The following is a 12,524-nucleotide window of genomic DNA, read 5'->3' on the forward strand; positions in this document are numbered from 1 at the left end:
TTCTGCCAAGGGGCTTGGCATTACATAAGTGATTCAGAGTCATTTGGGCTTAAATTTACAAGTAGCCAATATTTAGAAAAAGAACCCAACGTATTGTCTTTGTCAGCACTGAATACTGCCCCAACATTGGGTTGAAATACCAGTTATATGGTATAACAGACTGGTAGTTTCTCTCATTTGTAATGTTCAGTTCTTCAACTAGATGTTTGGTAATGACTGTTACTTCTTATTGGCAATTCTCCTCTTCCGTGTTGCCAACATATCATAGAAAGGATCCTTGCTAATGCTCGCTCTAGAATGAGAAAGAGAAATAGTAATTATTTTCTTGGTTGCGCATAATCAGCAGTTTCATTATATATTAAATGACCAAAAGTATGTGGACACCTGACCATCACACCTATGTAGCTTGTTGGACATCCCATTCTAAAAGACTAAAGCATTTTTTCTAATCATAAAACACAAGGTGCAAGCAGAGAAAATTCCATAGGATAATACCCCAAGAAGGAACAGACCCATTAATGTTGAGGTTTAGGCAGTCTGTATCTTACTTACTTAATGGATTTGATCCATTCTTCCTTTTCTTCAGGGGTTGGTGCAGATATTCTGTACACAACATGGTTTCCCTCCACCACTCTGCCATCGGCTTCAGTTTTGCAGGCCTTGATAACTTGTCCTTTGTGACTCGGATTGAAGAGTTCAAAGCAATTCTGAGTTAGGTGGGGAGAAACGAATAAAAGTTAACAGTGGAAGAGCAAAATAGCATTTACAACCAACCCTATGTCTCAGGAGCAATATACAGCCCTACCAGCATATCCCAAATCCACCAGTCCCAGCCTGATAATAACGGAATATTAAATCAGAAAACATTTATTTTAATATCGATAAGGGGAGTTCCCTTCAAAAAGGCTTGAAGGTCATTTTAACTACAATTTCTCTTTAATGTAGCCATTTTAAGTGCTGCAACAACGCAGATGCCTCAAAATTACAATATTACAGGTTATCCTGGCTATTCAGTCGGCCTGTAAGGACAACCAAATGAACATAATATTTCTTAATACGATTAAAATCTAAAGCACTAAAAATAGGTATATTTTTTTAATTCATAATGAATCTAAGAAATCAGACCTCTCTCTTACCGGCTTTCGAGGATCTTCAACTTCTCTGATACTCAGGTTTTCTAAAGGAATTATCCCCCTTGGTTCCTTGTCCTGTTTAAACAAAAGCACAATAATTAGGACTGCTTTATTAATGTATACATTAACATACTGGCTTTACCTATTCCTGACAGCAGAGGGAGACACGGACCCTCATACAGTGAACGGATTTATACATTTCCTTTTACATACATGAGAATATTCACTTCACAGCACATTTTGGATCCTATAGGTCTAATCAATAAACGCATGGAATAGCCTTCCAGCGGAAGTGGTAGATGTTAATACAGTAAAGTCATTTAAGCAAGCATGGGATAGGCATAAGGCCTAAAAGGGGGCACCGGATCCACGAGATCCCACCGGTGTACTCCTCCCACCTCTGTACCTTTATTACCTATGTATAGCTGGGATTTTACATATAGAACCCAAGGAAAGAAGGTGGATGTCTTTCCTTTTCTAAACAAGAAAAAATAGGGCTTTTTGTTTGAAACCATTGAAACTTGCAAAAAATAATTACGGGCGCTAGTATGTAAACATTTTTTAGCAACTTCGATTTCTTTTCGATTTTTTTTAAGGGCCACAGCCAACCCTTACATAGTACCCTATAGGGTATTATGTTTAATACTTCTGGCTTAAGAAGTTTGGTGGTAGTTAATGGGGGGGGGGGGTTCATAATTTTTACATACATTGTTTCTCATTCTCTTCCCTCTTAACTCCCATGCAGGGATCACACTGTGGTCAGCAAGCAGGGCTCCATAGCTTTGCATTGCTAATCACAATGCATGCGATCAGCCAGCAGGGGGAGCATTCTGAGAACCCTGCAGCATCTAGGCAGACCTTTTTCTTTTACCCGTTATGTTTATTATCATTATCATTACTTATTTTAAGGATAAGCAGCTCCAACTCATGTTCCCATTGAAATCAATGGTAGAGCTTTGTGTGATGAGCCAGCACCGGAGCTGACTGACTGAGAGAACACCATGTGGGCGCAGACAGCAGAAGATGTGCATGGCTGACCGGTTCAGCCCTTAGACTGTGACAGCTGGGGATTAATGGAACTTTGTATAAAAGACCTCAGTTAACAGTGCATATTCAGAGCCAATGGGTCTACTTACTGTTGTGTACTCAAAGTAATAGAGACAGTTATCGGTCAAGATGAACCACCTTCTCTTCCATGTTTTTACTCGTCCGCCTAAGGAAACAAAGCAACAGTTTGTTAGCAACTCTTTCCACAACATGGTTTAAATTGAAGTTTTAGGTCTGGTTTCTGGGCCTAACTCTGCGCTTCCTGATAGCATCAAGATGTCTTGCAGATCAATGTGTAGTAACACATGCAATGAATTAGCCAAGCACATTTTTGGTTACTAATCATTCCCACACTAAAGGAACTCATTCAGAGCCAGGGAATGTCGCAATACACTGCAGTATACATATATTTGTCATAATATGCAGGAACACGTAATGCTAAGCCCTTTCCAGCAGTGCTAAAGATAAGGTAAATTTACGAAAAACTTTTGCTCTTATATCAAGTTTATCTCCCATTATCATAGAAAAATATATATTATATTTAGTTTTTTATTAGTTTAAAAAAAAAATAAAAAAAAATTGCAGTGTGCGTTTGGAAAATGTGACAAACTATAACTTGGCAGATTTTTCCCGCCGGTGAAAATCTTAAGGAAAAAAACTACAACAATGAAGTCATACAAAATGGAATATTTAATTAAACAGCGCCTAGAACAAGCCGGAGACTGGAAGAATAATATATCCTCTGCCTGTTTTAGATTAACTTTTCCAGAGGTGGGGATTTGGAGGGTCGGGTCGAGTAAGGGAGCTAAAATATATTTAATTTCACCGATATCTTCCCATGTCAGATACCGGTGATGTTTTCCTTAATAATGTAATTCAGGGCCCATTCCCGCTAGAGATAACATTCGAAAACTCAATTAGAGTTAAATGAGATTTAGGGATTAGAGGGAAAGGCTACACTAAATAAGAACAACCGCATAAATGAAAAAAAAAAAGCGAAAAAAACCCATCAGGAGACAACAGTGAGAATGACGACAAGATAAGCAGCCAATGGAAGCACGGTTTACAAAGGTGAACTTATAAGCATGTTCAAAAGCCATGAGACTCATGCTTTTGGCTTGATGTCAAAGCATACAAAGAACATTATACACTCCAAATGCCTGTTTAAGAATCCATGCTTTGCCCCCTCCCCATTTATTCAACTGAAGAGCCATTTTTTGTATTTATGCATTCATTATCTATGACCTAACAGAGTTATATGTAATGTCGTTATGGTATAAATGGGTTAAGGGCATATTCTTAGAACTGGAAATCGCATTATATTCTTTACCTATGAGCCATCATAAAATGAGTGATCTTCAATTCATCGGCACGGTTACGGCACCCTATCAAGCATTCAGATCACTAGGTACATGATAGTACGCTTGCCCTCAAAATGACAAGAAGATGTATCTGTCTTATCGCTGAATAAAAATGGTGAACGTTAAAAAAATACTGTGAGCAATAAAGTATAAAAATCACTTTATTGGGTCACCAGAGAAAATATGTCAAGTTACAGACATTTGGGACCTCAGAGGTCTCTTCTCATCAAAAGAGATCTCTAAAGTTTATGTAACTTTGCATCTTTCTATACGTTGGTCCAATTAAAACAAAAGTATCAAACTCAACTAAAGATTCCATTTTCCCTGAGTTAATACAAGTACATCCATTAGGAAAAATGTCCGATTCATCATGTACAATTATGGGTTTTCTTTAAAGGAGCAGTGGACAGCACTTTGTATTTGTGAAAACCGCATCTGAAAAGAGATAAAGTAGCTGAGGCAACGCTGTGTTTATGTGAAGTATGTGGCACCCAAAGGGACTCTGTGTAACAGATCTCGGTATTGCCCAAATATACTCCAGTTTCATTCATGCACTCTACATTAAAACCTTCGCTTAATAGCTGCCTTGTGAAGCCAACATTGCAAGAGCAAAAGCAGAGACCCTCTCGCATTTTACAGATCCTTAGGTCGGTCAGGGAGGATCAGTGGATTTCCCCAACTGGGCCATGAACCCCCACAAAGACTATTGGGAGGTATGGATGTTTCTGACTGACAGGGACAACAGAGCTAACTCTCCATTTCCTATTCCCTTTTGACTACTCTCTGTAGCTGTGAATGCCATGCTTTGGATTATGCCTGCTAAATCCAACAACCACAGAAAGGTCTACTTTTGCTCTACACACTGGCCCATTAAATTTGAAACTCCCATGTAACTATGCATTATGAGGGAAAGACTTTAGAAAAGATTTTGCCGAGTGACCTGGTCGAGCATTGATAAATCAGTGAGATAAATCTCATGAATTTAAATATCAATTATACAGGGCCATGTTAGTCTTTCAGAGGAAAACGCATCGGGTTTGGTCCTTCCTGGTACATACTGGACTCTAATAACTTGCAATCTCAGAGTTCTGTAAATAAGTCAATGTAAAAATAATCAGATTTAAGACCTCTCCATAGACAAACATTGGCAGTAGAATGGGTCATATTGAAGAGCTAAGTAAATGAGAGTCATGTCAAAGGTTGCATCCTATGACAGCCCCATTTACTTTGTGAATTTTCTGCCCTTCTAAATTCACCCAGGGTTGGCTGTAAGTGCTATTATTGTAAAGTAGAAGGCTCTAGGAGTAACTACAGCCTAGCCAAGCGTTGACTGATCCTATGTAAAGCCCACCGTCACTAGACTATGGAGCAGGGGACAAAATGGCGAATCACGCTTCACTATCAAACTTTAAGTCTGATGGATAAATCTGGGTTTGGCAGAGGATAACACTACCTACCAGAATGCATAGTGTGTAAAGTTTGGTGGTCTCTGGCTGTTTTCCAGGGTTTGAGCCCCTAACTTCCAGTGAAGGGTAAAGTTACAGCATACAAAGACGTTTTAGACAATTGTATGCTTCCAACATTGGGGAAGGCCCTTTCCAGCATGACTGCGTCCCTGTGGACAAAGCAAGGTCCATAAACACGTGGTTTGGTGTGGATAAACTCGAGTAGCCTAAACAGAGTCCTGACCTTATTGGAAAGCCAATTGCAAGCCAGACCTTGTCCAACATCGGCCCCTGACCTCATAAATGCTCTTTTTGGCAGGATCGGCACACATTCCCACAGACCCTCTCCAAAATCTTGTGAAAAGCCTTCCCAGAAGAGCGGAGGCTGCTGTAGCCGTAAAAGCAATGCCAACTCCATAATAACCTCCATGGTTTTGGAATGGCATGTCAAACAAGCTCATATAGGTGTCATGGTAAGGTGTTTCCATACATATGGTCATATAGTTTAGATACAGAATCAGTTTTTCACTGAGTTTTCTACACAATAAACAAAAATTTCAAATTTAATTTCATTTTGTTTGAAAAGTCAAAAAATACATTCAATATTTGAGATATTGTCGCATATATTCTGATATTTGCTGCTTGGGGCCAGCACCAAATAATTGTCATAAATATTGCTGAAGGTTGCCCCATGTTTTGGGTTTTTTTTGCTCAGTTTCCAAGAATGTGAGCGATTTTTATAGAGTCGTAATCTTGTCACAGGTTGCTCTATATCCGACAACTAATTCAAGGATGAAAACTGAGGCATTGTTTAACAGTCTAGACCTCATGTGTACCGTTTCAGAGTGGAGGACATAAAAATCAATAACGTAACCCAATAGAAGCCATGGGCTTTCCAGGCAAAATGGAAGCTGAACATAACGCCTCAATGGCCACCTGTTAAACAAGCGCAATCTAATGCACTTGTTTTCAGACACTCTAAAAGCACATTTATACAGAAAAACAAAAGATAGGTTTAGGGTTAGAAGAAAATAGTGCAAAATATCAGGTATAGTATGGATGCTTAGTTTACAGCTAAAGTTGCAGGGAAAACTTTATGAACAACACATTTTATAGTACTTTTCCAATAAATCCAAACATATTATGTATATTTTGCAATTTAATAAATTACTAAACTTCCATGCTGGGTTGACTAAAAGATTTCACTTCTTGATTACTTAAACATTTCCATCCTTGCTTTTTAAGGGGCATAAGGCCAAGACAGCAACCTGAAGGAACAGTGGAAGTGGTGAGCTCTGGACTTGGCTGATGGAAGTTTCCTTTTGGATTTATGTGGGGTCTTAATGAACTCCTTTCTTGCCAAGAGGTAGTACTAAGCAGGTGCCCATGTATCTATAACCGACAAAGTTATGCCGGTAGCAGAGACTTCACACCCACACTGACTGCATTTGATACGTGTAACTCATACGCTTTAAAATCAAATCACTGAGTAGCATGTCCAGCATCCTTCAATTAAATATGCCACAAAGAAATTGATCTAGACAAGGCAAAATTCCAAGACCACTGGAAGTTTTGCAAAGGCTTCTGGAATGACAAAATTCCATTTAAACATAATGGATTAAGTTCATGACCCACCTGACTTAAAAAACACAAGTAGAAAGGTAGGCGGTATTTATAAAGTTAGTGGCAAACTGGCAAATGTGAAGCAATCACCAAGGAACCAACATATTACTTGCCGACTACACCGCATGTAGTGCTTTGAACAGAAGCTCTGAATCTGTGTTACTCTCACTACAGTGTAACTTGGCATTCTGTAACACAACCAGTGAAGCTCTTGAGTTCTAGCATCACCACTTATTTTGTTCAGGGACAATAGGCAAGTTGTAATCGGCTACCGCTGGGTCAAGCCCATCATCTCATCACATGCCAGGGTGAGCCAGATACTCCTCTGGAAGGATTTGCCATCTGTTGTTGGTAAACTTGGCTAATCCAACTTGCCAGCTATAACCCACGTCTAACCTCTAACAATATGCAACAAAATAATGGTAAATTTAAAAAAAAAAAAATCACAAAAAAATAAAAAAATAAAATCACCCCTCCTAGAATTAGAGAGATAACTTAACACAGTGCTCAGGGTCTTGTATGCCCTTTTCCCTTTAATACTGCATGCTATGTCTATTGCCTAGAACTTTTAAATCCACATTTATCATAATGCTCCTAATACTTTAGCTGCTTATTTTGTAGCTTTATGTAATTTATTGTGAAGTGGGTTAGATGTGTCCTAAACGGTTCCTAGAGCAGGAGATATCATTAAGGGAGGACTTCTAACCCTGCCAGATAACATCAGAGAGAACCAGTAGCAGTACTACCAACAGCAAGTGGGCATTGTGTTATCAGAAAGTGAGCTTTTTATCCGATCCCGAAAAGCCTTCTTACACATCAGGACCCCCACGGCTGTTGTGCAAAGACAACAAAAACAAAACATGGGCCCTTTTTTAAGGTTCTACTCATTAACCAAGAAGTGTTGCAAAAATAAATTCAGCAAGTCAACATCACTATAGCATTTAACATGGCCATTTATTTACAACACTTGGCTACAATGTACCCAGCCATACAGTGTAGATGCTGAAAAGTACTAATTTGGGATTATCTTCATATAAAAACCTAAAACATTACAAAAGAAAATGAAGTAAACTGAAGGATGGAACAAAAATTATGCCAATCTCAGGGGAATTTTCATATACAAAATACAATTAGTTTGCCAACATAAAGTGGGCTTTATTTTAAAACATTTTCATCAAGTTAAAAATGTATACAAATGTATATTAATATGAAGATTTCCCCTTAGATAAAGAAACGTCTCTCAACCCAAATAAAAACATAGCAGGACAAAGTGCAGCGTGAAATGACGTGTTCTTGAACGCTTTCTAGACCATTTTGTGTCCTGTGGGAACTGTGGGCAAGAAAGCATCCACTGAATTGTTATGGGCAGAGTAAGCATCTAGAAGCACAGAATGTAACATATGCCAATGCGACACAGCATGCAACTCATCACTCTTTTGGGTTCTACAATTCTGACAGTATATTTCAAAAAGCGTCCCGATATGCGCAACCAGGAAAGATTTTATGGTCAGTGTAAATCCCTTGGAGTCGGCTGCCCTGCTGGGAACACAGGCAGGTACTCTTGAGCTGCTCTGATTTACTGAATTCAAGTGACCAGGAGGCATCTCATTCTGTCCCATCTACTACTAAATGAGATCGTGTTTTGGAACGGTACGCAAAGGACAAAGAACATACTGGTTGTAGTATGTTGATAAGGAGAAATATGGATTTATTTATTTTTTTTATTTATTTTTTACAACTCCTTAAATACAAATAAGCTTAATTTACAAATCTGGACATATTATGTTTACTGAATGTGGCTATGCATAGTTGATGACTATTAACCATAGTACAGGGTAGGCAGCGTCTGCAAAAATCATAGTTTTACATCAGCTGGGTTAAATGTCAACCGTGAAAGCACATGTTAAAGTAATATATTTCATTTGTGATGTCTTTACCAGATTTTGTTTTGGGTACGCTAGCCAGCACATAGTTCTGTTCTTTTCCTCCCTTCCTCAGGTTGCTCTGGGATTATTTGCCGTTTCTGATTCGTTAGGTTTAGCATAAAACAGGTGTCTCACAGTGATTAAAATCCAAGCTCAGTAGGGGTAATAGATGTTAAGGTTGTAGGAAAATGGGTAAACCCAATTAAAGGTCTTATTTTATTCCCAAAAGGAAGAAAAAAAAAAATATATATATATATAAATACATAAAAATAAGGAATAAATGCAAAATGGTGCTTTAAAAAATGAAGTTTCCATTCTGTGATTTTGTTTTTGAAATGATAAAAAAATGAGAATAAAAATAAGAGCGGTATAAAAAAAAAGGATGAATTTAAAAAAACATAGAAAAAAAAAACACCAAAAATCTAAGTGCATGGCTGGAAGCAGTTGTGTACCTACCTCCTAATGCAGAATAAGCAGAGACAGCCAGTCACAGAACAGAAAGGTGATAGGTCATAGGCCATAAGGAAAACAAGAAGGCACATTTAAACCACTTTTTTTTTTTTAAAAATCATAGCCAAACCAAATTAATACAAACTCACAGATATGGAGAAAGTAAAAGACACACAAAAATTAAAGTATAAATCTGTAGATAAAAGCATTCTTCCTTAAACCATATTTTTATAAATGAGCTTTCAAGAAAATATAGCTTTCAACAATTAATGTTCAACCTTAATTTTCCATTCTTCTATGTTACCGATAGACAGCCTTTTGACAGTAAGGCATTTTTAAGCTACACGCCACGTTTATCGATGAGATCCCTTGGTTATAAACGAAACAATGGAAATTCCTTGTAACCGATCGAGCAATGCTGGCCAACTACATGCCAATAAAAACGGTACGGCTTGAGAAACCCACTGCCAAATCAGATTTTCCTTTTTGCATCATTTCCTAAAAAGTTAAATGTTTTAAAATACATCAGGAAGTGAGAACTGTGACGTTAAGCCCCCAGGAAGTGCTGCACGGAACACTCCCTGTTCAACGCCAAACAAAACCAATTTAGAAAAATGGCAACGTATGGAACATTTACCAATAAAACGCATTCTTCCAAGAGAACGTTGTATTTCCCACATTCAGTTTTCATGAAGGATATGTTGATGAAAATATAAAACCAAAAAAGGGAGCAGTTTTAGCGGAAGTCAGATTATTTTATAAACAATTACCTAGAACAATGATTACTTATAGAGACAATAAACATATTATATGCTGCTATTGGTATAAATGGGGCTAGGTAGGACATTAGTCATTGATAAATTGGTTTTTAACAAAAAGCGGCTGCAATCACCTTGGAACCAACTCATAAAATAGCCTCATGAACATCAAAAAATCCAAAAGGTTACATCCTCTCATTCAATTATATAAGAAAAAGTGGATGAATGAACCTTGTTTAAATAAATACCCATATCATTTTCTCTATAGGACAAACATTGTTATGACCGTTGGATTGATGTGTTCCTCGGTGTATGCCGTGCTCAATTTACTTTGTGCATAAAGCGTACAGAATGGACACTGCGCAGAACAAAATGACACGGACACAAATGAAGATGCCATGCTGATGGCAGGAATGAAAAAATATTTTTCATGCCAACTACGAACAAAGGAAATCATGGCTAAAAAAAATAGATGTTTTAAAACCCATTCCATTCAGGACAGATTTAAATCAAGACCAGAAACATTCAATTGAACATAAAAGGAAGCCTATGCTTAACACACAATGTAGAACATAATGATGTAAGAACATAACTGGGAACATTTTGAGTCACTTTCTTCTTTCTCTGGCCAGAAGGGCAGTATTTGGCTGTGCCCACCCACCCACCCACTTTGCACCATGGACCAGTTTTGGGGCCGGCATTTATTTTTTATTTGGGATATTTAAGTTGCACTTGTAAAAACGTGGGCAGGGGATTTTTACTACTTTAAATTCAGGATTTTTTTTTATCGTCACTTTTATCACATTGATGTCCCTTTTTCCATATAATATATATATTTATCCTAGCAAATTAGATTTTCTTAAGCACAAATAGGTCCTTTTTTTAAATCATAGAAATAGATAAAGCATAATAACCATCAGTGCTAATATGAAATATATACCAAAAATAGAAAATGTCGTTCTACTTTGGATTTCTTCTACACAGTAGGCGATGTTGCCGATGTATTTTCATCAACATTCCCTGAACACAGGATCCCACATACATTCATGTTTAATGTTCTAGACAGCCATATCCATCCTTTACATGTTACCTAATATTGTAATATTTTTAACACTTCGGATTTAGGGGGGGGGTGAAAGTGTATATTTTTTTATTTTGCTATTATTGGTTTCTACTTGAGGTGGCAGAGGTAGGGAATTTGGGGCACTTTTTAAAATGTTTTTAATATTTATTTTTAGCACTTTTTAGTCTCTGGTGTAGTACAGATGAAGATCCCCTTTGGGATCCCTTTTATATCTAGTAGATGTCAGTGTCCCAATATTTATTAATATTTAATTTTCCTTTTTTTTTTTTACCAATGTACATTTCAATTTAGAAACAATTATATGTTTGTTACAGATCCTACTACACAACAGATGGCACTAATACACTAAATGTGCCCACAAAAGGGAGTCAAGCATGAGAAAAATGCTTGGTATAGAACACCTGTATCGTGTATTGCCCTATGAATTCAAATGGTTTGACATGAAACTTTACAGATAATGTTCTGTCTTTTAATATGGTTTTCAAACTCACCTAAAACTACAAATCGGATTAACTACACAGAACCTTTTAGTGGACAAACATCTACAGAATAAACAAACATATAAAGACGGTCTCTCTAAGGGCTTGGCATCCTATGTGATTGTACATCTTACTGTATTCCCGTCTGGTTGGATATCATCTCTAGGACTTATCCAGCCATTTCCATTTTTTGCTCTTGCTCAACCAATTCAAAAATAGTTGAGTTTTTTGTGACACTCACTTTAAAGAGTGGATAGAGGCAGAAATCCATAATGGGCTTAATGGCAACCTATTATCAATTTATTTTACTAAAGTGGGTACAACATATACAGTAATCGGCATCATTTTTGGTAATATATTTGGATTTTAGCAGGAAAAAAGTGAAAAAAAATCCCTGAAAGTGTAAAAATGTGTAAATTATTAATAGATAACATTAAAAAAAAATTAAAAGGAAAGCTATGAGATTAATGGGGTAAAAATCCTGCACAATGATTCCTCTCATTACACTTTTTTTATACATTTTTGGCCCAATAAAATAATGCTGAGTTGTGCTGTTTGGTTTTAATAAGCTTAATTAAATGTCAGGAAAAATAAGTAATAACTTGGCAATATGCATATGTACAGCTCTCTGGTTTAAATAACGTTAGTCATACATAAACATCAAGATAACATACAGCCCCTGGGCAAATTCTAATTGGGGAGAAATAATTTATACTTCAAGGAGAAGATTTAGCAAGAAGTGAAAAGTTCAAGTCCTACTCCAGCATAACTCGATTGAGCTTTATTATTGAGCTGTTACATGGAACATCATAGGATCTGTAAGTAAATTTACCCTCAAGGTGACCTTGGTAAAAAGGATTTATTTATTTATTTTAAGGACAATCATTTGATTCACTATAAATCAAAGTGGTTTAGTTGAAGAAGAAGAAAAAAAAAAAGGTGCCGTATATTGACGTTCCTTAGTTTTGCTGATGTCTAAATAAATTAACATACTACTTGTTATGTCCTGTCTACCCATTGTACAGCGTTATGGAATTTGATGGCGCTATATAAAACAATAAAATAATAAATAACAATAATTAACATAAAATAAGATAACTAATTGAAGACTACAAAAAGTCTACTTGGCTTCCATTATAGAAGCTCCAGGGCGCTTGATCAAAGTGATCATTTTAAATGGTTAGCAAATTGTAGTACTAGGTGATGATCATTAAAAGCA

General features: G+C 36.9%; 1 protein-coding gene across 1 annotated transcript in view; it reads right to left on the reverse strand.

Annotated features, from left to right (window-relative positions):
• Positions 1-219: 219 nt before the first annotated feature.
• Positions 220-12,524, reverse strand: part of LOC149277508 (cytohesin-3) — a 28,705-nt gene continuing 16,400 nt past the window's right edge. Inside the window, exons 9-12 of the mRNA XM_089502824.1 lie at positions 2,270-2,346; positions 1,137-1,208; positions 553-707; positions 220-292 (exon numbers count right to left, since the gene is read on the reverse strand). Of these exons, the coding sequence (XP_089358950.1) occupies positions 220-292; positions 553-707; positions 1,137-1,208; positions 2,270-2,346 (377 nt within the window). The remainder of the gene's footprint in view (positions 293-552; positions 708-1,136; positions 1,209-2,269; positions 2,347-12,524) is intronic.

Source organism: Sceloporus occidentalis, unplaced genomic scaffold (genome assembly GCF_023333645.1).
Source record: "Sceloporus occidentalis isolate IW3139 unplaced genomic scaffold, rSceOcc1.0.p SCAF_213, whole genome shotgun sequence".
Taxonomy (NCBI): Eukaryota; Metazoa; Chordata; class Lepidosauria; order Squamata; family Phrynosomatidae; genus Sceloporus; species Sceloporus occidentalis.